Here is a 25405-nt window from a genome sequence, read left to right as displayed (position 1 = left end):
GGGGCTGCTCCTCCCAACAGCTGGGCCACAGGGGCAGCTCTCCAAGGAGGGAAGGAGGGCTGGAGAAACCCACAGCTTCATCCGGGAAACATGGTCGCCGTCACCTCTGGGCTTGTGGCTCAGATCCGACATCACAGGTGAACTTAGCAGAGACCCTCCGAGGACACTGCCAGCGTGTGCTTGCTCTGAGCCGCTTCCAACCTGTGCCGCCCCCCACTCCCCGTGCCCCAAGCCCCACCCGATTTGGCACACATGCACAGGTGCCGCCACGGCTGGAGACCGGCCCACAGGAGGCCTGATGTCCCAGAGACATCACGATTGTGGTGGAGCCTGACTGAGGCTTGCACAGCAGATGCCCAGGACAACCCCACAGGCCTGGGCAGGCATCTGATCATGGTGCCTATGACTCCGCAACCCCAAGCTTATGCCAGCTGGGCTGATCCCTCATGGTCCTCCCTGTCCCGGCTGCTAAGCCATCGCCGGTCAGCTGTGTGCTGAGACCCATCCTTCAGGGCCACCTGCATCTCCAGCGGGAGCCTCAGGCCCAGCACTTGCTGCAAAAAGGGCTCCACGCCGCCGACAGCTCTGTTTACCCTGTGGGAACCCACTGGCCCCGGGCAGTCTGGGGACACCATGATCGCCAAACCTTCCTTGGTGGCCCAGTGACTCATTTATTTAGCTTTCCCTAGGGAACAGCTTGGAAAGCCAGGAAGCAAACTGGCCAAATCATTTTAATTTCTACTTCCTTTCAATGTAGATATGTATGTGTGTGTGTGTGTGTGTATACACACACACACACACACACACACACACACATATACATACAATATATATATACATATATATATATTAAAGCCACGTGGATTTGTAGAGGCTGACGGCCCCGCCAGGCACATGTCACTTTGGGTTAGCTTGTGTCGGTGCCACCTTTAGCCAGGCACCCCAGGCAGCAGGCAGCTGGGTCAGGGCAAGCACATGTGCTTCCTGAGGGCACAGCCTGTCAGCCCCACCAGGACAGACAGGAGGCGGGAAGCCCGCTGGACCCTGGAGCCAGCCCTGCCCCGTGTCGGGCTGTCTGCAGATGACCTTCCGCCCCCGCCCCGCCCCCACCTCAGCAGTCGCTTATACTTCCTGTCCGCTGTCAGCCACGCTTGGCCGGATGGTTCTTTCCCTCCTTCCTTCCCTCCCTTCCTTTCCTCTCCCTTTCTTTCTCTCTCTCCTCCTTTCCATGGTTTATTTTACTTATTTATTTATTTATTTTTTGGTTTTTTGATGAAGGGTCTCACTCTAGCTCAGGCTGACCTGGAATGCACTATGTAGTCTCAGGGTGGCCTCGAACTCTTGGCAATCCTCCTGCTTCTGCCTCCCGAGTGCTGGGATTAAAGGCGTGTGCCACCACGCCTGGCTTTAAATTTTTTAAATTATGTTTATTATTTATTTATAAGAGAGAAAGAGAGAGAGTGGGCGCTCCAGGGCCTCCAGCCACTGCAAACGAACTCCAGACACATGCTCCACGCCACCTTATGCATCTGGCTTAAGTGGGTCCTGGGAAATCAATCCTGGTCCTTTGACTTTGCAGGCAAGCTCCTTAACCATCCCTCCAGCCCCCTAGCAATGGTTTTTAAAGACAGAATCTTAGTCTATAGCTGAGGCTGATCTTCAACTCATGACAATCCCCCTGCCTCCAGCTTCCAAAAGTGCTGGGATTAAGAGTGCTCACCACCACACCTGGCTGCTTGGTCATGTTCACAGCTGACCTTCCCTCCTCTTCCTGGGTCACAGCGTCAGTGTCTACCAGGGGCCCCTGGAAGGACCAGCGTCCGAGGAGCGCGATGAGTTCAGCCTGCTGCTGAGCACCCGCCCTGGGTTCTCTGGCCCCCAGATCTTCCATCCTCTCTCCACTTCTAGCCTTGTGCCCATCAAAATGAAGAGTGTGCTGGCTCAACTAGAGTTCTTGCTGTGACTGCACCACGCTCCTGGGGCATAGCATCAGCAGAGCCTTTCTGCTCCCCCCCACACACACCGCCGCCTCCGCCCCTTGCAGAATTCCCAGGGCAGCCGATCTGAGTTCATTCCCAACCGCTTGGGGAAACATCTGGATCTACTGGCCCCTGCCCTTTTGCTACAGCCAGAGCCCTTCAGGCTGAGGACTCTAGTCTCCCACCTCAGGTCACCTTCAGACCATGAGAGACTGTCCCATTCCCCTCTACCTCCCACCACCCACCCAGGCAGATGGAAGCCTGGAAGGCAGATGGAAGATGAGGCTGGCAGGCCACTTGGTGGCGCTTCTACGGGGCAACGTCCCCAGTCACCACAGCCTCCCAGCCTCCCCTTCAGGCAGCTTTCCAGGGTGGCGGTGGGCCCACATCTAGGTCAGCCGCTGTGCTTGCTCCACAGGGCCTGATGCACTCCAGCGGCCCTGTGGGCCGGCACCGGCAGCTGGTCCTGGTTCTGGAGGGAGAACTCTACCTCGTCCCCTTCGCTCTCCTGAAGGGCAGCTCCTCCAACGAGTACCTTTACGAACGCTTCGCTCTCATCGCCGTGCCTGCTGTCCGCTCGCTCAGCCCACACTCCAAGGTAACGCGCTGCCCCGCGGGGGTGTCCCGGGCACCCGGGGTTCTCAGTGCAGGAGGGCTGGGCTCACGACCCCAGGCTCCAGGCCCAGGACACAAGCCGTTCCCACAGGACCTAGTTGTTACCCGTGGTCACTGGCATGGTTCGTACGGGGTCAATTTCTGCCTCTGAGGTTTTGAGGATCCTAATTTTTTTTTCTTTTTGGTTTTTCAAGGTAGGGCCTCACTCTAGCTCAGGCTGACCTGGAATTCAGTATGGAGTCTCAGGGTGGCCTCGAACTCACACCAATCCTCCTACCTCTGCCTCCCAAGTGCTGGGATTAAAAGCTTGCATCACCACATCCCGCTGAGGATCGTAATTTTGACTTTGATGGTTGTATGCATTTCTCAAGGGCAGAGTCGGTTCAGAGAGAAGAAAAATAATTTCTCCAGGTTTCTCAGGTTTCCATGGCTGACTCTCGGCCCTACATGTGAAGTGAGCTGGTGTCTCCAGCACTGACCCCCGCAGTGGCATTGTTGGCTCACACAGCGTACTGGACACTGGGCTGTGGGCCCTTCCAAAGCCTCTGCTCTGATGGGAGCAGGGAGCTGGTACTTGGTGTCCGGGGATCTGAGGTGGTGGCAGGCTGGCTGGCTGGTCCACACCTGCCCCACAGTGCCCCTCCCCAGCCCTCTCAGGACTTGACACAAATGCCCCCGCCTCACAGTCCCCACCATTCTCCAGAGCTCCTCATGGTAGACATGGCCCCTCAGAAGTCAGGCACCCGAGTCACAAAATTGCTGAAAATTTAGGGTGGATGGCATGACTTGGGGAAACTGGTGCTCCCATGATGCCGTGGGTTTTGTGGTCTCACTGCCGCGATCTCCCGCTAGTGCCACCCGAGGAAGACCCTGCCCGCATACTCCAGCTCCAACTCAATGGCGGCCGTCATAGGCAATCCCAAGCTGCCGTCGGCCGTGATGGACAGGTGGCTGTGGGGACCCATGCCGTCAGCCGAGGAGGAGGCCTACATGGTGTCCGAGCTGCTGGGATGTCAGCCCCTGGTGGGCAGCGTGGCCACCAAGGAGCGGGTCATGAGTGCCCTGACCCAGGCTGAATGCGTCCACTTTGCCACGCACATCTCTTGGAAGCTGTCAGCCCTGGTCCTCACGCCCAGTGCGGACGGCAACTCCGCCAGCAGCAAGAGCTCCTTCGGCCCCCCGTACACGATCCCTGAGTCCCTGCGGGTGCAGGACGACGCCAGCGACGGGGAGAGCCTCTCAGACTGCCCGCCCCTGCGGGAGCTGCTGCTCACGGCCGCCGACCTCTTGGACCTGCGGCTGCCAGTGAAGCTGGTGGTGCTCGGATCTGCCCAGGAGGCCAACAGCCGGGTCACCGCCGATGGCGTGGTGGCTCTGACGCGGGCCTTTCTAGCTGCCGGCGCGCAGTGTGTCCTTGTGGCTCTGTGGCCGGTACCCGTGGCTGCTTCCAAGATGTTCATCCACGCCTTCTACTCCTCCCTGCTGAACGGCCTGAAGGCCAGCGCCGCCCTGGGAGAGGCCATGAAGGTGGTGCAGGGCAGCAAGAACTTCTCACACCCCTCCAACTGGGCAGGTAGGGTCCTCCCAGCCCCCCCCCCACATACCGCAGGTGGGGAAGGGGAGGAAGGGCAGCAGAGAGGCAGGCACCAAAACCCTCACCGTTGTCCAAGGAAGGGTTTCCCACGGAGTCAGGGTAGCCACTGACCCCCAGAGTGAGGGCACTGTCATTGCTCCTGTGCCCATAGAAAAGAGCCTTGTCTTGCCCATCGGCAGACGTAGACAGAGCCATGTGACCGATGGACGTTACTTCGCCTTGTTCAGCTCGGTGTCCCCGAGGCAGGAGCAACAGCTGCTCCCACAGGCTGTGTTGTGCCTCCTCTGGTCAACCCTCGCCTCCAGCCTGGGCAGCACAAAGACTGTGGCTTGACCATGTATAAGTCATTCCATGCTGATCTCATCACATGGCCGCAGTCCCGTCCACATCCGCAGAGGGCAGAGGGGCTTGCTTGGGCCCTCCATAGTCACACAGAACACCCTGCAGGTTCTGTGGGAGGCACGTCCCTCTGCCGGATCCTCTGTTACACGCAGGCCTTCCTAGGTGTGACACACACAGCATGAGTGAAAAGGTCTCTGACAAGAGCCCACGGTTCCGAGTAAGCTGCCCTGTTAACTTTAGAAACGTTTGCTCCCATTGATGACCCTTTCCCTGAAGGACTTGGGGGCAGGCAGACTCGGGGACTGCTCAGTGGTTCAGGACCTGTCCTCCAGGGCCTTCTCACAGGAGGGTTCTGGGGAAAGAGGGGTAGACAGGCTCCTGCTGCTTGGCCAAGCTGGTCTTTCTTGCCAGTTCTGGCTGCTCCTTCTTACAGAGGAGAAACACTTCCTTGCTCTTCTAGCCACTGTCCCTGACCCCAAGTTCCCGCCCATAAGGCCTCTTATGGGGACTTCAGGGCGTGAGGCCAGTGGCTTCTCCAGAGGCACCACCCAGCTCTTGTTGGTATGTGTTGGCAGGACACCTCACTTGTGGGTCCCTAAGAGGTCAGGGACAGGCGGCTGTGCCCACCAGCTCTGCTGAGCACATGGGAGGAGCTGGCCATGGCAGCAGGGGTGGGCAGGGCCCCAGATGTCCACTGAGGTACCTCTGTGTCCTCCTCAGGTTTCACGCTCATTGGCAGCGATGTGAAGCTGAACAGCCCCTCGTCGCTCATCGGCCAGGCACTGACAGAGATCCTACAGCACCCGGAGCGGGCACGGGATGCCCTGAGGGTACTGCTGCACCTGGTAAGGGCTGGCAGGGTACCAGTGAGAGCCAGAGGAGTGTGCAAGACAGGGAAAGGGTGCCCAGCACCAGGCATGTGCCAGGGTGTCCTATGCCTGGCAACTGGACCCTAGGGCTTCCCTGTGGCATTGGGCAAATCACTGGTGCTCTGAGCTCCATTTCCCACCTGAAAGACAGGAAAGAACTAATAGTTCTTTTTTTCTTAATTTATTTTGAGAGAGAGAGAGAAAAAATGGGCGCACAGGGCCTGCAAATGCTGTGAGTGAACTCCAGGTACAAGCGCCCCCTTGTGGCCCATGTGCAACACTGTACTTGTGTCACTGTGTCTGGCCACATGGGATCTGGAGATTTGAACATGAGTTCGTAGGCTTTGCAGGCAAGCACCTTAATGGCTAAACCATCTCTCCATCCCAGAACTGACATTTCAAGGCCCCTGCACAGATTGGGGGAAATATGAGTCTCAGCACATAGCAGGACCCCAGCATCTGACAGTTCTTCCCTCATAACCGTATTCTTCCCCTGGACTCTGGGAGAAACCTCTTACCATGTCCTTGTCTGGCCCCAGAATCTACAGCCCTGGATGAGAGTCTTGGCATCATCCGTGTATCTAAAAGTCATCAGTTAAGGGCTGAAAAGATGGCTCAGTGTTGAAGAGCACTTTCTGTGTAAGCATGAGGACCTGACGAGACCTGAGAGATTGCCCAAGTCTGACTCCCAGGATCCACATAAACAGCTGGGCATACCATGCAAGTCTGTAACCCTGTGCACATAGGGGGGCAGAGATCCAAGAATTTACAGAGCTTGTGGGTGGCGGGGGGAGCAAGCTCCAGGATCAGTGAGAGACTCCAGTGATGGAGTGGGGGCCCCAACATCCTTCTCTGGCCACCACAGGCAAGCCCATAGGGAGCCAGATGGGCACATCCAGCACACACAAAAGATGATAGAAACAAATACATGAGATATTAATTAAGTCAACAATCAGTGACAGGCAGGCACACTGGCACACACCTGTCTTCCCAGCACTGGAAAGGTAGAGGCAGGTGGATCGGTAGTTCAAGATCAGCCTTGGCTACAGTGGGAATTCAAGACAGTTTCTAGTCATTCAGAGCTTAGCCAATTCTGGGCCCAGGGTAGGGTCCATACGGCATGTGCACGTAACCAGGTGACTGTGTTCACCTCACAGGACTGGAGCGGAGTCTCCCAGCAGGGGCTGGCAGTGGACTGGGGCCTGGGAAGGCAGGTCACCTTGGCCAAGCAAACCTTGTGTCTCATGGGGAAGGTGCATGCAGAGCCCTTTAGACCCCATAGCCTGGTGGCTCTCAGTGCGCTTTGATGACAGAGAAGCCATGTCCCTTCCTCAGGCTCAGGGTCTGTGTGGAGGCATCCTCAGGGCCATTGGTGATTAGCATGCGGGACCATGCACTGTGGCCTGAGGCAGCCAGACCCTGCCGCAGGCTGCTGTGGCCGCAGCTTTCGAGGGTGCTAGGAGACTGGCTCACTAATGCCAACCTGTATCCGGAAGCTGCACTGCTGACTACTACATAGCTTCTCAGGCCCCCAGGACCCCAAAGCACACCATTCTTGACTGCTCTTCCTAAACAACAGACAGGTCTGTCCCCCTCCCAAGGCTGCCTCTGTCCAGCCAGGCCTCTCAGGGGCTCATGAGTCCCCACCTCTCCCACCTACACGTCACACATCTTTTTATGAAATATTTATTTACTTATTTGGCAGAGAGGGAAGGAGAGAGAGAATAGGCGTGCCAGGGTCTCCAGCCACTGCAAATGAATGCTAGATGAGTGCACCCCCTTGTGCATCTGGCTTACGTGGGTCCTGAGGAATTGAACCTGGGTTCTTTGGCTTTGCAGGCAAATGCCTTAACCACTGAGCCATCCCTCCAGCCCCATGTCACACCTCTTGAGCAGCTGTGAGGCTCACGTACCAAACTCCTACCCATCCTTACCCCTCCTCCTGCAGGGGGCTGTGTCTCCACATCCTCTTGCCCAGAGACAGCAGGGGCTGCTCACCCCTGGCCAGTTGTAGGTGAACACTTCCTCTCCCTTGGAAAGCAGCATGCATATTGTCCTCCAAGAAACACTTCAGGTGACATCCTGGAGGACTCCCATGCCCCTGCAGCAACAGCCCATGCGCGCAACATCTCAGGATAGACTGAGATTTCCCTGGAGAAAAGGTGTGCTCTGCCCCCGACATTCGTGATGAGCGAGTCGCTGGTGAATCCCCCACTAAGCGCCCGCCGTGACTGCGGGTGGGCAGGAGGGGTGCCGTGGGTGGAGGGAAGCCGAGGTTCGAGGCTCCAGCTAGACTTCGGTCACCACCATAGGCACATGCGGGGGCCTGAGGACTGGCCTGCAGTGCGGGGAGCAGGCACAGGCTTGGGGGTGCTTCTGGCAGGTGGCTGTAGCATTGGGGGTCGGCAGGAGCCTCAGTGACCCAGCTCCGATGGCGGCATCCTGCACCTTTCCTTGCCCCAGGACTGGCCGGCAGCCTAATGTCACGTCCTGGGGCCGGGCCACATAGACCGCCATGGCGACAGCAGTCAACACTAGGGCGGCTTCCCTGGAGTCCCACGGGGAGGGGCAGGGCTGGCCCGGCCTCGTCTCTGACCCTCCCCGCTCCCTGGCAGGTGGAGAAGTCACTGCAGCGCATCCAGAATGGGCAGCGCAACGCCATGTACACATCCCAGCAGAGCGTGGAGAACAAAGTGGGGGGCATCCCAGGCTGGCAGGCCCTCCTCACGGCGGTGGGCTTCCGGCTCGACCCTCCTGCCAGCGGCCTGCCAGCGGCCGTCTTCTTTCCGACCTCGGACCCGGGCGAGCGGCTACAGCAGTGCAGCAGCGCCCTCCAGGCCCTGCTGGGTGAGCGGTGGGCAGAGCTGGGGGGGCCGAGGCTGCTGGGTGAGTGGTGGGCGGAGCCGGGGGGGGGGTGGCGAGGCTGCTGGGTGGCAGGGCCCGCACCATCACGAGGATACCAGCCTCAGAGCTAGCAGGGCACGAGCGCCCCTAGAAGTGGCGAGACAAGCTGTTTCCCCTTCCTCAGAGGCTACGTGCTTGTGTCCCGAAGCCACGCGGGGATGTGTGTCTCTGGTTGAGCCAAGCTTACGCAAAAGCTGCCCCAGTGCCGAGCATCTGGGACCCTTTCCCTAGGAAGGGTGCAGAGGCCCTTGGGTTAATGTTTGTCCCTTTGTCCTGGCTCAGGCCTACCCAACCCTGCCCTCCAAGCCCTGTGCAAGCTCATCACAGCCTCGGAGACGGGCGAGCAGCTCATCAGCCGGGTAAGCGGAGCGGGCGCAGGGTGCGTGCTGGGGGCAGAGTGACCAGAGCTAGACAGACCAGTCATCAATGAAGGCCCCCACCCCCACTTTCTCAGCCTTTTGTGCTTATAAAGGAGTGAGGATGCAGCTAGAGCCTGAGGGCAGATCCTCAAAGCATCCTCTAGCACTTACCCCCAAAACGTGCCCGGCCCTGCCCTGTAGTCCAGGCTATCGCAGGAGTTCCCCCCCCCCATTCAGTGCCCTCCTGCACCTGGCTGTCCCCGCTGACTGACCACTATCATAGCCACGGTCCCTGAGAAACAGGCCAGTCTCTCACTGAGCACAGCACTGAGCACCCTGAGGCCCCTTCCCAGCGGGGGGCTGCTGTTTTGTGCTCCCCTCCTCATCCTGCAGGCCGCGGGGGTCCAGACACGCTGTGGGCATCATCATGCATGGGAGGGCCTCAGCCCTTCCAGAGGGCAGAGAACTTTTGCCCCCGTCACCTCAGAGGGTAGCTTCTTGGAAAGGTGCTGTGAGGGACACCTGCCAGCCAGTCTCACCTCAGCAAGAACACTCCCATGTCCCATTCTGCCTGTCCTATCTGGTCCTCACCCCAGGCAGGCACTCTGACGGGTATCTGGAACCTTCTCCACCCTGAGGTGGGTGGCAACCTCAATTTAGAACACAGAACCAGCCTGCCACCTGCCCTTTTCCCTGAGTCCCTGCTCGGTTTGTAACAAGCATGCCACGTCTGCCTGTTGCATAGTGTCAGAGGCACTCCCAAGACCACGGGCGTATGAAAACCCCCAGAGTCCAGGAGGCTTCCGCGTCTGTCCCGCAAGACCAGACAGCTAGGATTCCACTCCCACACTCGCAGGGCCGAAAGTCGGCTGTTCAGATCTCCTCCTCTCCTTGGAGCACAAGGACTTTGGGTCTGCTTGACTGCGGGCACCAGGGACATCCGAGGCTGACTTGCTGAGTCACTATGGAAACCCTGCTGTGCCCCCGCCTGCCGAACCTCCCCTCGGAGGCAGGGCAGGCCTGGCTCTGCTGCCCCTGAACCCTAACTGACTGTGCCTGGCCTGGGTGTGGCTGTCTCCTGTGTGTCCCTGCCGCCTCTCGCTCCTCTCCCTGGTCAGAGCTTCCTAAGGCAGCGATCAGCTCGTGTGCATAATAACACCTGTGCTTGAGTCTAAACTCTCTTCTCTCTCTTTCTCTCTCTTTCTTTTTCTTATAATCTGCTGGCCGAAGGCTGTTAAAAATATGGTGGGAATGGTGAGTACAACTTTTAAGTAGCGACTGCTGTCAGGTGAGCCCCTTCACCCGCCCCAAGTCCCTGGGCAGCTCTGAGCTCGCTGTGCACACGCTGTCGCCGAGCCGCTGGCCCAGGCGGCCCGTCCCCTCCTCTGCTCTGGCTCCCTGTCCTGTTCCACACACTCTGCGTCCTTCCTTCGAGTTTCTGAGTCTGAGCAGAACCGCAGGAAGCAGGAAGACCCCGCAGCATTCCCAGGGCCTCTGCGGAGCCCTCAGCAGACCACACGGGCTATGAGAAGTTGCGTCCCATTCCTCCTCCCCATGCACCCCAAGAGCAGAAAGATGACAGACGTGAAAAAAGAGGAAGGCCCCCAGCCCCCTGACTCCCTCCCCGTACCCCCAGAGCCTCCTCTGTGCTCAGGGAAGGCTTGAGGCTGGAAGCAGAGCCGAGGGGGCCAGAGGCCTCCTCCCCCTCCCCCACATCACCGCCACCCACCTTTACTGCCCACAGCCCACTGCCCTGCCACCCACGGCTTCCCCCAGAGGACTGTAGGCTTGCAAGCACTTTACAAGGAACTTCCAAGGCTACCTGTGAGGTGAGAGGGTGGTGAGCAGAGACGGTCACAGGTGACAGGAGGCTCAGGCAGGTTGGTCCAGCAGCAGGCGGGCGGGCTGCTGCTCACACGTGGCCATTCCTCAGCTCCACCAGGTGCTGGTCCAGCTCCAGGCTGGGGAGAAAGAGCAAGACTTCGCCTCGGCTCCCATTCAGGTCTCCATCAGCGTCCAGCTGTGGCGGCTTCCCGGGTGTCACGAGTTCCTGGCAGCTCTCGGTAGGACAAAGCATCCTTGACTCACTCCGTTCCACTTTTCTCTTTAACTCCCTTTTGTCTGCCCTGTCCTGTGAGGCCTGGACATTGAGTCGTGGGCTGTCTTTGCTGCCTTGCATCTGAAAACATATGTAGGCAGGCCCTAAGTGGTTCAGTGAGGACCCCGGGCCCGAGGAGCCCCCCTCAGTCCCCTGCTGACCCAGCACAGAGCCGTGACTGTGCTGCCTCTTGTGGCTGAGATCAAAGTAGACGTTTCTCATTTATGTAAGTATTTGTCTTTTGAAAATATTTTTTAGGGCTGGAGAGATGGCTTAGCGGCTAAACGCTTGCCTGTGAAGCCTAAGGACCCCAGTTCGAGGATTCCCCAGGACCCACAAGCCAGATGCACAAGAGGGTGCATGCATCTGGAGTTCGTTTGCAATGGCTGGAGGCCATGGCGTACCCATTCTCTCTCTCTCTCCCCCCCCTTCTCTCTGTCTGTCACTCTCAAATAAATAAATAAAAATAAAAATGAAAAAATGTTTTAAATATTTTTATTTATTTGAGAGAGAAAGAAAAAATGGGGTGCACCAGGGCCTGTTGCTGCCGCAAACAAACTCCAGATTCATGCATCTGGCTCTGCATGGGTACTCGGAAACTGAACCAGGCCTTCAGGCTTTGCCAGCAAGTACCTTTAAATGCTGAGGCATCTCTCCAACCTTAGTAGTTGTCATTATTTATTTATTTTTATTTTTCTTAGAGAGACAGCGAGGACAAGAGAGAGAGAGTATTGGCACACCAGGGCCTTAGCCACTGCACTCAAACTCTAGACCACCTAGTGTGCATATGCGACCTTGTGCTTGCCTCACCTTTGTGCGTCTGGCTTATGTGGGACCTGGAGAGAGATGGAACCTGGGTCCTTAAGCTTTGCAGGCAAGTGCCTTAACCGCTAAGCCATCTCTCCAGCCCAGAGGTTGTCATTTTTAAAGGCTGAATGCTCTGGGACATTCCTGGTTATTTTCCAGCTCAGATAGAATGCTCCATAGTGACCAAAATGCCAGGGTCAGAATCCTGAGTAAGAGGTGCTGGTCAGTCACAAACAGGGCAAGCCAAAAACACTGCCTGAGCACTCCAGGGCTCATTTAATGCTAGGGACCCTGTCCTCTGGGGGGGGCTACACACACAGTCTCAAGTGGGGCTCAGTGAGACCAAGGGCAGCTGAGGGTGGATGGTCAGTGCTGAGGGCTCCTTGTTGTCCAGTTTGTGGACACCATTATTGGCCAAGGTGTGTGCTCGACTTCTTCTCGGGGAGAGGTGCCTGTTGACCACCTCTGATATTTGCCTGATTCAGAACTCTTGGCCTCAAACGATCCTCCTGCATCAGCTTCCCAAGTCTGGGACAGCAGGTGGCACCACTGTGCCTGCTCTAATGCCTCTAAAATTGTCCCGCCGCTGTGTCAACAGCTCATTAGCCAGCCTCCCACTCAGGAAGACCTGCACCCTCTGTGTGCCACTCTGAGTCTCATCAGAGCCTGGCAGCGCCCCTGGCCTTTGGCGGAGGTGCGGTGAGGTCACAGCAGATGGTTCGGCAGAAACACATCTCCCAGCCCCAGGCCAGCAGACGCGTAACACGCCGGCAGACCTCGTCCTTGATCTGTGGAGACCTAGCGCTCCCTCTCCCGGGCCCCGGTGCCACGTGTAGCAGCCACTGTGCCCTGGAGAGCCAGAGCAGCGTGTTCTGCAACCGAGCAGGAAAAGCCTAGTGTGTGGGAGGCTCACAGCAGAGATCCAGGTCCACCTAAGCAGGACGGGGCTGCACAGAGTGGCCGCTCAGGGAGGGACAGCCTGGCTCTCTGGTCACATTAGCCATGGCACCATCAGCCAGGAAAGCCCCGGAGCTGGAAGGAGGCAGACATTTGTAGTTTTTTTTTGTTTTTGTTTTTTTTTTTTTTGGTTTTCCAAGGTAGGGTCTCACTCTGGCCCAGGCTGAGCTGGAATTCACTGTGTAGTCTCAGGGTGGCCTCGAACTCTTGGCGATCCTCCTACCTCTGCCTCCCGAGTGCTGGGATTAAAGGCGTGCGCCACCATGCCCGGCTGGAGGCAGACATCTGTACCCATGTCCCTCTAGGTTTTGACCTCTGTGAGGTGGGCCAGGAGGAAGTGATTCTGAAGACTGGGAAGCAGGCCAACCGGAGGACCACGCACTGTGCACTGCAGTCCTTGCTGTCACTCTTCGGTAAGGGCCCTCGGTGCTGGGTGCGTCCCGGGCTGCCGAGGACGAGAGCACAGGTGTCGTGACTCCTGGGGACTTTGCAGCCCGTGAGGGAGACAGACAGACAGGGACAGCATGCTCTTGTGCCTGCAGGCCCACCAGGCCTCAGGAACACTGAAGTGGGTGTGGGGCTGGGCGACAGTGCAGGTGATGGAACTCAGTGAGGCGACAGGATATGCCTGTCCCTCCACGGGGCCCCGACGGAGAGCATGACCTGGGAACTGGTGCCACTGGGGGCGTGCTGGACTGAGAGATGCCGCTCCAAGGCCAGGCTGCTGTGGCGGAATGGCATCCGTGGGACAGAGTGGTCAAGTGGGAAAGGACCTGGGTTTCAGAACACTTGTGAGAGACAATGTTTCACTGGTCAGAAAGGCAAGTGGCAGGAGTGGGCGTGAGTGGCATCTTGGGCACATCATATTCTTAAGTGTCTGTTGTTCCTGCTCAGCCACCGAGCTAGGAGGCTGGGGACAAGCCAGTGTGGGGACATAAAAGACAGGGTGCCCTGTAGTTAAAAGAGAGGAAGTCTGTGCCCTGTGGGCACCCTCCAGGGCAAATGGCACGCAGCAGAGAACACACAGAAGGTATGGTCAGCAAGGGCAGCAGTGTCCACCACAGAACTGGCTGTGGGCACCAGATTTGAGGAGTGGACATCACTAGAGACTTTCATAACAAGTGGAGACAAAGACCTTAGCAGAGGGTGACGGGCATTTGGAGGACAGGCAGTGGGCGGCAGCAGGGCTCCTGGGAGTGCTGCGCATGGGCTGCACACAGAAGGGTTCTCACCGGCTGCCCCGGGACCCGACCCCCCCGCCGGCCCCGTGACGTGGGGAGCAGAGTGGAGGCAGCATAGGTTGTGGGGGATCTGTGCTATGTGCCTGGGAGCTTCCCTAGGTTTTTTTTAAAACTATTCTTATTTATGTGAGAGAGAATATGAGTGTGCCAGGGCCTCCCGCCGCTGCAAAAGAACTCCAGACGCAGTCTGCACGTGGCATCTCTGACTATGTGGGTCCTGGGGCATTGAACCTGGACCGTCAGGCTTTGCAAGCAAGAGCCTCTGACCACAGGGCAGCCTCCCCAGCCCCTCCCTGGGGGTTTTGTATAAGATTCAGGTTCTTTTCTTTCTTTTTTTTTTTAATATGTTTTGTTCATTTTCTATTTATTTATTTGAGAGTGACAGACAGAGAGAAAGACAGATAGAGGGAGAGAGAGAGAATGGGCGAGCCAGGGCTTCCAGCCTCTGCAAACGAACTCCAGACGCGTGCGCCCCCTTGTGCATCTGGCTAACGTGGGACCTGGGGAACCGAGCCTCGAACCGGGGTCCTTAGGCTTCACAGGCAAGCGCTTAACCGCTAAGCCATCTCCGCCCAGATTCAGGTTCTTTTCAACTGGACTGAGTTCCTAGGGGATCACAGGGTGAATTCCGGTTGTGCATCTGTGGTATTTGTGCCATTCTCGGCTGGCTTCTGTGTCCGTACGGATGCTTTGCTAAGGAAAACCCAAAGTCTGAGAAATCCTCACCGCCTGCGTGTTCTGTGCCTAGATTCCACCGAGCTCCCCAAGCGCCTCAGCCTGGACAGCTCGTCCTCCCTGGAGTCGCTGGCGTCGGCGCAGTCTGTGTCCAACGCCCTGCCCTTGGGCTACCAGCAGCCCCCCTTCTCTCCCAGCGGGGCCGACAGCATAGCCTCTGATGCCATCTCCGTGTACAGTCTCAGCTCCATCGCCTCCTCCATGAGCTTCGTCTCCAAGCCCGAGGGGGGTTCGGAAGGCGGAGGCCCCCGCGGGCGTCAAGACTACGACAGGCCCAAGTGTGCCCACACACAGCGAGCCACCTTGCCACGGCGCCAGCTGTCCCCTCAGGCCCGGCGTGGAGGGGGCAAGGAGGAGGAGGAATACGAGGGTTTCTCCATCATAAGCACAGAGCCTCTGGCGGCCTACCAAGATGAAGGCAAGGAGCGCTTCTCCCCGGACCCCAAGCCAGCCCGACTCGGGGCAGTGGGCGGTGTGAGGCTGTCCATCAGCTCCAAGGGGAGCGTGAGCACCCCCAACTCCCCCGTGAAGATGACACTGATTCCCAGCCCAAACTCGCCCTTCCAGAAGGTGGGGAAGCTGGCGAGCTCAGACACGGGCGAGTCTGACCAGTCCAGCACGGAGACAGACAGCACCGTGAAGTCCCAGGAGGAGAGCACCCCCACGCTTGACCCCCAAGAGCTGGCGCAGAGGATCCTCGAGGAGACTCAGAGCCACCTCCTGGCGGTGGAGCGTCTGCAGAGGAGCGGTGGCCCGGCTGCCAAGGGCCCTGACCGGGAGGACAGCGTGGCAGCAGCCCCCAGCAGCGCCACGGTGTTCAGGGCGTCGGAAACCAGCGCCTTCAGCAGGCCCGTCCTCTCCCACCAGAAGAGTCAGCTGTCAGCGGTCACTGTCAAACCAAAGCCCCCAGCCAGAAGCTCGTCGCTGCCCAAGGTGGGCTCCGGGTACAGCAGCCCCACGGCGCCCGAGGTGCCCAGCGGCCGCCCGTCCCCGGGCTCTGACGCCCAGGCCTCCCCATCAGACGCGCCACTCCTCAGACTAAAGTACCCCAGCTCTCCGTACAGCGCGCACATCTCCAAGTCCCCCCGGAACGCGTCCCCCGGCTCGGGCCACCAGTCCCCCGCGGGCAGCGTGCCGTCGCCGGCGCTCTCCTACTCCTCGGCCGGCTCCGCTCGCTCCAGCCCAGCCGACGCCCCCGACGAGAAGGTGCAGGCCGTGCACAGCCTGAAGATGCTCTGGCAGAGCGCCCCCCAGCCTCCCAGGGGCCCCCGCAAAGTGTGCCGCGCGGCGCCAGGGGCCCTGCCGTCCAAGAGAGATGTCCTCAGCCTGCTGAACCTGTCACCCCGGCACAGCAAGGAGGAGGACGGGGCGGACAAGTTGGAACTTCAGGAGCTGCCTCTGCAGCAGAGGGACGAGGCGCCCCCCAAGGCCCCCGCCAACGGACACTGGCGCACGGGCGACACCGGCGCTGGCGCACTGACGCTGCCCGGTGGCCCCGGTGGTGCAGCAGCCACCCCACGCCCTCTGAGACTGCCCGCAGCCAATGGCTACAAGTTCCTCTCCCCAGGAAGGTTCTTCCCTTCCTCCAAATGCTGAAGCAGTCTTCCAGCCCCGGCTCCGGAGGCACCGAGCACAGAAGGGCCTGGGACCCCTGGGCCCTGCTCACTCAGCCAGTGCAGCTGCCCACACAGCCACCAGGACCGTGCCAGGCAGGTGGGCTCCCTGGGCAAGGGCACTGCCACGCCAAATACCACCAATGTCCACTGGTGGCTCCTCTGGGCAAGATTTGCCAAAAGCCAGGACTTGTGTGGGGTGGGAAGGAAGGCTCGAGGCGTTCTCCACCCACTTCTCCTGTTTACCTTAGGACTCCTGCTTCTCCTCTTTTAAGTGACAACAGAATTTTGTACAGCGATGGCCACGGTTCTGGGTGGGAGGAAGGAGTACAGATTTTCTACGAGGTCTCTATGCATACCTTTTATACACAAGTACAAACAGCATTTGTAAGGTTTTTTCAGGTGCTGGGGTGGGGGGTGAAGTTTCTCTGAGTTGCGTTCTACCTGAGAGTGTCACATTAGCCAAAAGCAGGATGGTTTTTAAAATGCCAACGCTTTGTGATTCAATGGTCGCAGGCACCACGCAATAACCCTTGCTGAACGCGCTTCCGTCCCGAGCTGCCCCCAGCGTAGCTTGGCCAGGGTCCTTGGGGCCCCACTGTTAGTCAAACTTGAATTTTCTTAACAAAAAAAATTATGTGACTCTTACCCAGGCATTTTAGAACTATGCAATTGTGATTTAAAACACAACTTTGTGCTTTTAAAACATTACTGACCTTTTTTGTACACGGATAAACACTTGGTTTTATCAATAGTACTTTGCATTTATAGCTATTATTTTTAAAAGCTCAAAAAGTTTTTTAAACTGTCAAATTTTGAATATTCATCCATAAGCGATGATCATGTTGGGGCATGGTTGAAATTATCCAGTTTCTTTATTAAGACAAAAACAAAAACAAAAAGCTAGCCAGCTAGCCAGAGCCAGACCTCGCCTTCCAGTGCCCGCCCGTTCTCCATGTCCCCGGCCCAGGCACCGCGGACCTCTTCCCTCTTAGTCGGTGGTCAGACCTCCCGCGCAGGCCATCCCCGTGAGCTGTCTTCCCACCTCGGAAGACTCATCATGTCCTGAGAAGCAGGGCGCCTTTTGCTTGTATGTGGCCCCAATTTTTATTAAACATGAGGTCAGTCTTTAACACAGCAAACAAGTGGGCTCATCCTCCATCTGTGACAGCGTGCTGACGATATTACCAGGGCGCCGAGATGAGGGAATAGCGCCGAGTTAGGGGTGAATATTAAGAAATGAAATGTTGCAAATCATGTTGGTTCTAAGTTTAGTTGGAGAACTTAAAAAAAGTATCTTCTAAATAATTCTGAAAGTAAAACCCTCCCCTGTTCACTGGGAGGACAGCTACGTGGCCCAGGACCCCGGCAGCACATGGAGCCCCCCCCCCAGGGGCCTGGCAGAGGCATCCGGATCCCCTGGGGGCACTTCTAACCTTGGGTGGGATCTCACTTTGGTTATCTTTCGGGTGTTTTGTTTTGTTTTGTTTTGTTTTGCTGAGTCAGAGTCTCCCTGTAGTCCAGGCTAGCCTTGAACTCACAGCAGTCTTCCTGCCTCAATCTCGAGTGCCGAGATTACAGGCCCAGCTGGGATTTCATGTGGCATGCATCCGCATCCACTGACTGTTCCTCAGAAGGGTGCTGTTTATCCAAGTGCACTGGCTCTCCTGAGCTCCTTCCAGAGGATTCTGGGTCTGACCCAGCCACCATCCAGTAGACATAAAGGGTGCCACGTTCTATCTTACCTGGCCCCGCCCTACAGGAGAAGCGCTTCGTGACGCAGCAGCGGGCCCAGCTTGTCTTTATGTTAGTAGGAAAAATGATAAAGTCCCTGTGTAGCAAATGAAACCAAATGATAACACTGTGCGTTTAGAGAAATCAGGTCGTCAACAACCAAGCATGAACCTCAGAACAAATGCCTAAACCCAGGGCCAGGCTACATTCCTCAGCCACCTCCTCCGCCTCTCCCCCCCCCCCAAGGGCCCAGGAGCCCTGGGGTGACAGCTGAGTTCTGCACCCCATCCGGAATACAGCCCCATTCCCACCCCACACAACCGCCTTGGCCAACCTGGACCGTGCCCTGCGGTGGTCAAGCCAGCCGGCGGTAATGTGTGGGCTGCCCTGAGCGTACTCCTGGGCACACTGTTGCGTTAGGACTCACGCTAAAGAGCCAAACGGTACCAGGGATGCTCTTCTTCTTGGTCTTACGTGTAAGTTTCAAGGAAGGGGAAGTGAAGGTGACAAGACAACTGGACAATCTGTAGATCACCCGCGTTGCCACGGTGCATGTCAATCATGGTGTTTCCACATGAGTGAAGAGGTCCAGCCCTGGTGGACCGTGAGCTTCATGGTACTCCCTGTACCACCGAGGGGTTGGCAACCACCACCCACAGGCTACATTTGGTCAGCCGGTCAGTCTGGAGTGTTCTGGTTTTGGCCATAAGCCAATCATGGGTCTTGACCTTTTTAAATAGCTACCACTTCAAATGGTACCTAACATAATATTCTTCATGTTTTCCTCTCAGTCCCACTAAACCCAAGACTGTCCAGTACCCACCTTTTAGAGAAAGATTGCCCAGGGCACCTGACACACGACAGCCTGCGTTTTGGTGGCTGCCGCCCAAGAAGAGAGTGTCAGGAAGTGGGTCAGCCTGACTGGCAGGGTAGGCTTGAGCGCTGGAGGCCACCTGGATAAGTGCCAGCAATGCCTGCCAGAGGCCGTGGCTCCTCAACCCAGGTGAGCGGGGCCAGTGGCTGGAGGGCAGAGCGGCAGACGTCCTCCTCGCTTTCCCTTTGCAGGTGGCCCTGAAGATGTCCCTTTGGCTCAGCTCAGAACCCTGCATGCCCTGCCCTCCTCCAGCAGATGCCACTGACCACAATCAGTAGAGCCTTCTGAGAGCCCGGCGGGAGCCTCAGCCCTCACAGGGGACAGCTCAATTCCTTTGATGATCTTGTAACTTAAATGACCAGAGAAAATCCATTTTGACCCATGTTGGTGCACAGCCGAATGAATTAGCTCAAACCTTCCTACCCTTTTTAAAATACTCACAATCTTCACAGGTAGGAGGCGGGCAGCCCACAGAGTCCTGACCCTGCTCCCACCCACCCTCGAGACCCTCCAGTGGGTGAGCCCTGGGCGAGCACCCACCGGGCCTGCCCACTCCCTCTCAGCACACACACTCAGGGTCCCCAGGGAGACTGTGGCCTGAACACCCACCGCACTGCAGCCTGGGTGGCTCTCAGCAAGGAGGCAAAAGGTAAAAGGCGTCTAACTCTTTGTTTTACTTTGTTTTTACCTAAAACGGCTGTATAAGTGGCTTTGTGAACTGGACCCCTGTTTGTGCCAAACCCTTCAGAGATGTCCCTTGTCAGCCACCCCCCCACCTCCAGGGCAACTTCCCCTTGGCATTCACTCTCCTCACATGCATTGTTAACCACCTTTGGCCTACACAGACTTCTTTTTGTAAATTACACAGTTTTCAGACGGCATTGAACTTTTTCTATGACAAAATTTGCCATGTAAAAAGAACTTCATATTTTTATCAAGATTGCTAAGGCACGTGGCCTTCTCCCTGTGTGGTTTTAATGTCTATTAAAGCATGAGTGTCTTCGGTTTTAAGTGCTGTGCCTGGGTCTCTTTCTACTCATGTCCCACATTTCCCAGGTGTCTTTGCGGCGTGTAGAGTATCCGTGTTTGAGAGCGGGCACACCTGAGTCAAGAGTATGTCTCATCTGTGACCACGGCCACAGGGACATCAGAAGCACATGGAGGAGCCCCTCCTGCAGACTTGTACCACGGGTCTTAGATAGCAGAAACCTAGGCTCTCCTGTAACCACAGTTGGGGGCCAGAGAATTCTGCAAAGCCCAGTGCTTGCTTAAAACAAATGAAAACAGTTTCTAGTCACCTGAGCCACATGTCAGGAAACTTCCAAGGAAGGATTTCAGAAAGAAACAATCATATGCTTAAAAGCCTGTAAGAGGTCTGGAGAGATGGATCAGCGGTTAAGGCGCTTGCCTGTGAAACCTAAGGACTCATGTTCAAATCTCCAGGTCCCATGTGCCAGACACAGTGACACAAGCACGCAATATCACACATTCGCACAAGGGGGCGCACACGCCTGGAGTTCGCAGCAGGCTGAAGGTCCTGGTGCACCCATTCTCTCTCTGTCTCTCTCTCTTAAAAAAAGAGCCTAGCTGAGTGTGGTGGCGCACGCCTTTAATCCCAGCACTCGGGAGGCAGAGGTAGGAGGATCACCATGAGTCCAAGGCCATCCTGAGGCTACATAGTGAATTCCAGGTCAGCCTGAGCCAGAGTGAGACCCTACCTGGAAAAAACAAAAAAGAAAAAAGAAAAGGAAAGGGCCTATAAGAAACAAAGGTTAGTGAACAAACTCGCTAAATGTGGCTGTCTCCCTTGGGTAACTACAGGGACGCTAGACAATACTGTGTAAAATGGGAATCACAATGCCGTGAGTTTGGGAAGGAAAGGAAGACTACGTTTAGAGTATTTTCAATGCGTATAATCACACACACTAAAGGTTATATTCCTAAACTGGTTAGAAGAGAAGAAATAATAACGTAAATAAAATCTTGTTTGCTCTAAAGGAAGACAAATGCAGAAACAAGAAGATAGTGAGAGCAGAGGGAGTACAGGCACGCAGGGAAGGCAAAGAAGGTTTGACTAGCGGTCATCGAGAGCTGCCCCTGGCAAGCGTGTGTTATGGGAAGGAGGGTCTGTTTAACAGAGGCTAGCAGGGAGCTCTGGGGGGCCCTATGTTCCTGGAGGGCTGGGGAGACGGCTCAGTGTAGTTACACGAAACTACCTTCCCTCAGTGAGCCCACATTGCTCAATGCACACATGGGATGTTTTATGGAAACACGTTGCATGTGGACCACGTAATGATTCCCAATTCCAAGCGCCTGTCAGAAGAGCATCATTGCTGCCACGTGATCTGGATGCAGTGCAATGAAGTTCAGCATCAGTGACGGAAACAGCACTTCAAAAAGTTGCTAATCATGGGCTGGAGACATGGCTTAGCGGTGAAGGCATTTGCCTGCAAAGCCAAAGGACCCCGGTTGGATTCTTCAGGACCCACGTTAGCCAGATGCACAAAGGGGCGCATGCGTCTGGAGTTTGTTTGCCATGGCTGGAGGCCCTGGCATGCCCATTTTCTCTCTCCCTCTCTCTGCTGCTCTCTCTCTTTCTCTCAAATAAATAAATAAAAATAAAGTGTAAAAAAAAAAGTTGCTAATTAGAGCCAGGCGTGTTGGCGCATGCCTTTAATCCCAGCACTCAGAAGGCAGAGGTAGCAGGCCATGAGTTTGAGGCCACCCTGACACTACATAGTGAATTCCAGGTCAGCCTGGGCTAGAGTGAGACCCTACCTCAGAAAACAAACAAAACAAAATGTAATTCCTGCTTCCATGCTTCTTTTGGGAAATTTATATATGACCACCATCTCTTAGTACCCATGGACTTGGTTCCAGGATGCCCCTCAGGTGCCAAAATCCACAGATGCTTAAATCCCTGATGTAAACCAGCTGGTGTCTACATCTCCCCCTTGCAAACAAATAAATTATTAGAAATATAAATATTTGCATTTATTTATTTAGATGTTATCAGAGAGAAAAACAGTCTGTGTGTGCCAGGGCCTCTTATCACTGCAAACAAACTCCAGACACATGTGCATCTGATGTTACATGGGCGCTAGGGGATCAAACCCTGGCCAACAGGCTTTGCAAACAAGCACCTTTAACTATTGAGTTATCATCTTCCCAGCCAGTTCTCAGATTTTATTTTGTTAATTTTTTTGTTGTTGTTATTTGAGGTAGGGTCTCGCTCTAGCTCAGGCTGACCTGGAATTTACTATGTAGCGTCAGGGTGGCCTCGAACTCATGGTGATCCTCCTATCTCTGCTTCCTGAGTGCTGGGATTAAAGGCGTGCACCACCAAGTCTGGCTTGAGGTCCTCCTTGGGAGGCAGAGGTAAGAGGGTTGCCAAGAAAATTCAAGGCCATCCTGAGACTACATAGTGAATTCCAGGTTAGCCAGGGCTAAGACAAGACGCTACCTCAAAAAGGAAGGAAGGAAGACAAGGAAGATGAAACAAGAAAACCGAGCTTGGCAGTGGATGTACGTGTTAGTGACGTGGGCATGCATGTTGGCTTGCACACACTGCAGAGGTGTTTGGTGGGGGCCAGGACTCTGACCCTCAAAGAGCCCCTGCCCGTACACGGACATCTGGGAAACTCAAAGCAGTAACGATGCAGCGTGCTGCTAGGCCAGGGAGCTGGACAGGCCCCACTGGGATGACACAGAAGCCAAATCTCTCATGGTCTTAGAACATTGCAACATGTGTGGAAATGGGAAGGCTGTTCCAAGCACCAGCTCCTTCTTTGTCCCTCCCTCTGTTCCTTCCTCCCTTACTTCAGTCTTTTGATTTGATTTTTTATTTTGTTCATCTTATTTTAAGACAGGTTCTCATGGAGCCGAGGCTATCCTCCTGCCCCCACATCCTGAGTCCTGGGGTTATAGGCATGTCCTGCCACACACTGTTTCTTAAGACACAGTATAAGAACTAACTATGGGGCTGGAGAGATGGCTTAGCAGTTAAGCACTTGCCTGTGAAGCCTAAGGACCCTGGTTCAAGGCTTGATTCCCCAGGACCCACGTTAGCCAGATGCACAAGGGGGTGCCGCATCTGGAGTTCATTTGCAATGACTGAAGGCCCTGGCACGCCCATTCTCTGTCTCTCTCTCTCTGTCGCTCTCAAATAAATAAATAAATAAAAATAAACAATTTTTTTAAAAAGAACTATGGCTGTCAGTACCGTTACAATAGTGCTTACTTAGCACATGAATGTACACTTAGATCTAAGTGTGAAAGGTTGGCAAAGCCCCGCACAAGGCCTGATTGATGTCCCTGTCACCCCGGGAAGTATGGTGTGCGAATGTCAGGGAAAAGGAACCCGCACATCTGGCTGCGAACACCTGCCTTGCTGGAAGCTTCCCTAAGGCTTCAGGCCTGTGACGGAGCCCTCACGGTGAGGCTCTTTAGCATCAGCATTCTCATGCGTCGTTTACAGATCCTGATTATGTTGCTTTCAACCTCAGTGCCTGGATGGGAGCCACAGCTTGGTACCTTGCTCAACTTAAAGCCCCTCTTCAAACTTTCCCAAGGGGCATGCGTGCTCCCACCGCTAAATAACAGTGGCGGCAGGGGGCTGACAGTCCTCTCCAGCAAATGAGACCACCATCTGGAGCCACATACATTAAAGGGACATGGCGGCGTTACGACGACACTCTGCTACTCAAATGAGCTCCAGCCAGGCTGGGGATATTTGTTAAATCAGTAGTGATTATTTATTTGGGCTTTAGGGAATAATAACACTGCAGTATGTAAATATTCTCCATACATTTCTTTTAAATAAAAAGTTCTAAAATAACTTTTAAGTCCCAGCGGCAGAGCTCAAGGAAGCCCTTTTAGCTCCCCAGGATGCGTAAATGATTCTGAATTGTGATCTGCTGACAGCATTTTGCCCGATATCTGGGGGTTTTGGTTCCATATACAGAGGGCTTTTTGAAATATGATAATTTTCCTTTTTTTAAAAAATAATTTTTATTTGTATTTATTTGACAGAAAGGGCGGGGGGGGGCGGGGAGAGAGAGAGAATAGGTACACCAGGACTTCCAGCCACTGCAAACAAACTCCAGACATATGTGCTACCTTGTGCATCTGGCTAACATGGATCCTGGGGAATAGAACCTGGCTTTGCAGGCAAACACCTTAGCCACTAAGCCATCCCTCCAGCCCTCATTTTCCTTTTGAATTAAAAATGCAAATGTAGGACTATAGAGACAGTTTAGCGGTAAAGTGCTTGCTTGTGAAGCCTAAGAACCCCGGTTCAAGGCTCCATTTCCCAGGACCCACATTAGCCAGAAGCACAAGGGGGCGCACGCGTCTGGAGTTCATTTACAGTGGCTGGAGGTCCTGGCATACCCATTCCCCCCTCCCTCCCCCCCCCCCTCTCTCTCTCTCTCTCTCTCTTCCTCTCTCTCACTTTGTCTGTTGCTCTCAAATAAATAAATAAGCAAATAAACTTTTTAAAAAATGCAAATGTCAAGCTGGAGAGATATCTCAGCAGTTAAAGGTGCTTGCTTGCAAGGCCTTATGGTCTGGGTTTGATTCCCCAGAACCCACGTAAAGCCACATGCACAAGGTAGCGCAAGCGTCTGGAATTCATTTGCAGTGGCTAGAGGCCCTGGCACACACCCCATATTCTCTCTCTCTCTCTCTCTCTCTCCTTGCAAATAAATAAATAAAGGCTGGAGAGATTGCTTAGTGGTTAAGGTACTTGCTTGCAAAGCAAAAGGACCCAGGTCCAATTACTCGGAACCCAAATAAGTCAAATGCACAAGGTGGCACATGTGTCTGGAGTTCATTTTCAGTGGCTGGAGGCCCGGGTGCACCCATTCTCTCTCTCTCTCTTTCTGTCAAATAAATTATATATATATTTAAAATAAATAATGAAATAATTTGGAGACTAATTGGAAAGAAGGGGTTTAGTGAAGGGAGACTCAGGAGGGGGAAAAGGAAGGGTGGTGGGGATTATGATCATGGTGCAATGTTTATATTTATGGAAGTTATCAGCAAACCTTTAGAAAAAAGCTGGGTGTGGTGGCGCACACCTGTAATCCCAGCACTTGGGAAGCAGAGGTAGGAGGATCGCCGTGAGTTCGAGGCCAGCCTGGGACTATATAATGAATTCCAGGTCAGCCTGGGCCAGAGTGAGACCCCCTATTTCCAAAATAATAATAATAATAATAATAATAATGCAAAAATAAAGTTGGCATGAGAAAACCCTTCCTATCAAGGATGCGTTATGCTAAGTAGACCCAGCTATGGCGGGGCTCAGGTTCCCAGAGCGCTAGGGAGATGGCTCAGTGTATGAAGTATTCCCACAGTTCAGATTCCCCAGAGCCACGTAAAGCCAGGCACTTGAGTGGGTGTCTGTGTCCCAACATGCCTATAAGAAGGGAGGCGGAGTCAGGAGAATTGCTGGGTGGTGGTTTGAATCAGGTGTTCCCCATAAACTCGTGGGTTCTGCATGCTTACTTCCAGCTGGCGGCAGGTTGGGGGGGCGGAGCCTTGCAGGGGGAGGTGTGTAGTTGGGGGCGGGCTTTGCGGTGGTGCAGCCCAGCGCCCCTCCCTCGCGTCCGCCGCGCTCTGTCGCTGCTGTTTCCCACCCGCCCTGGCGGACGCGACGTCGAGCCTCTGCCCCGCCATCGTGGA

At 55.3% G+C, this 25405-nt stretch overlaps 1 protein-coding gene across 6 annotated transcripts in view; it reads left to right on the top strand.

Annotated features, from left to right (window-relative positions):
- Ttc28 (tetratricopeptide repeat domain 28) overlaps window positions 1-19732 on the top strand; it is a 589332-nt gene extending 569600 nt beyond the window's left edge. For 5 of the 6 annotated variants that reach the window (XM_045132335.1, XM_045132337.1, XM_045132338.1 and 2 more), the window contains 9 exons: window positions 2398-2577; window positions 3447-4167; window positions 5251-5375; window positions 8015-8246; window positions 8586-8662; window positions 9893-9916; window positions 10596-10725; window positions 12830-12937; window positions 14514-19732. In XM_045132335.1, coding sequence (XP_044988270.1) covers window positions 2398-2577; window positions 3447-4167; window positions 5251-5375; window positions 8015-8246; window positions 8586-8662; window positions 9893-9916; window positions 10596-10725; window positions 12830-12937; window positions 14514-16096 — 3180 coding nt within the window. In that variant the 3' untranslated portion in view covers window positions 16097-19732. The remainder of the gene's footprint in view (window positions 1-2397; window positions 2578-3446; window positions 4168-5250; window positions 5376-8014; window positions 8247-8585; window positions 8663-9892; window positions 9917-10595; window positions 10726-12829; window positions 12938-14513) is intronic. The other variant, XM_045132336.1, reaches the window with a different exon arrangement.
- The last annotated feature ends 5673 nt before the right edge of the window (window positions 19733-25405 follow it).

This window comes from Jaculus jaculus, chromosome 13 (assembly GCF_020740685.1).
Source record: "Jaculus jaculus isolate mJacJac1 chromosome 13, mJacJac1.mat.Y.cur, whole genome shotgun sequence".
Classification (NCBI taxonomy): domain Eukaryota; kingdom Metazoa; phylum Chordata; class Mammalia; order Rodentia; family Dipodidae; genus Jaculus; species Jaculus jaculus.
Note: the sequence above shows the minus strand (reverse complement) of the source record. Positions and strands in the feature narration are given on the sequence as shown.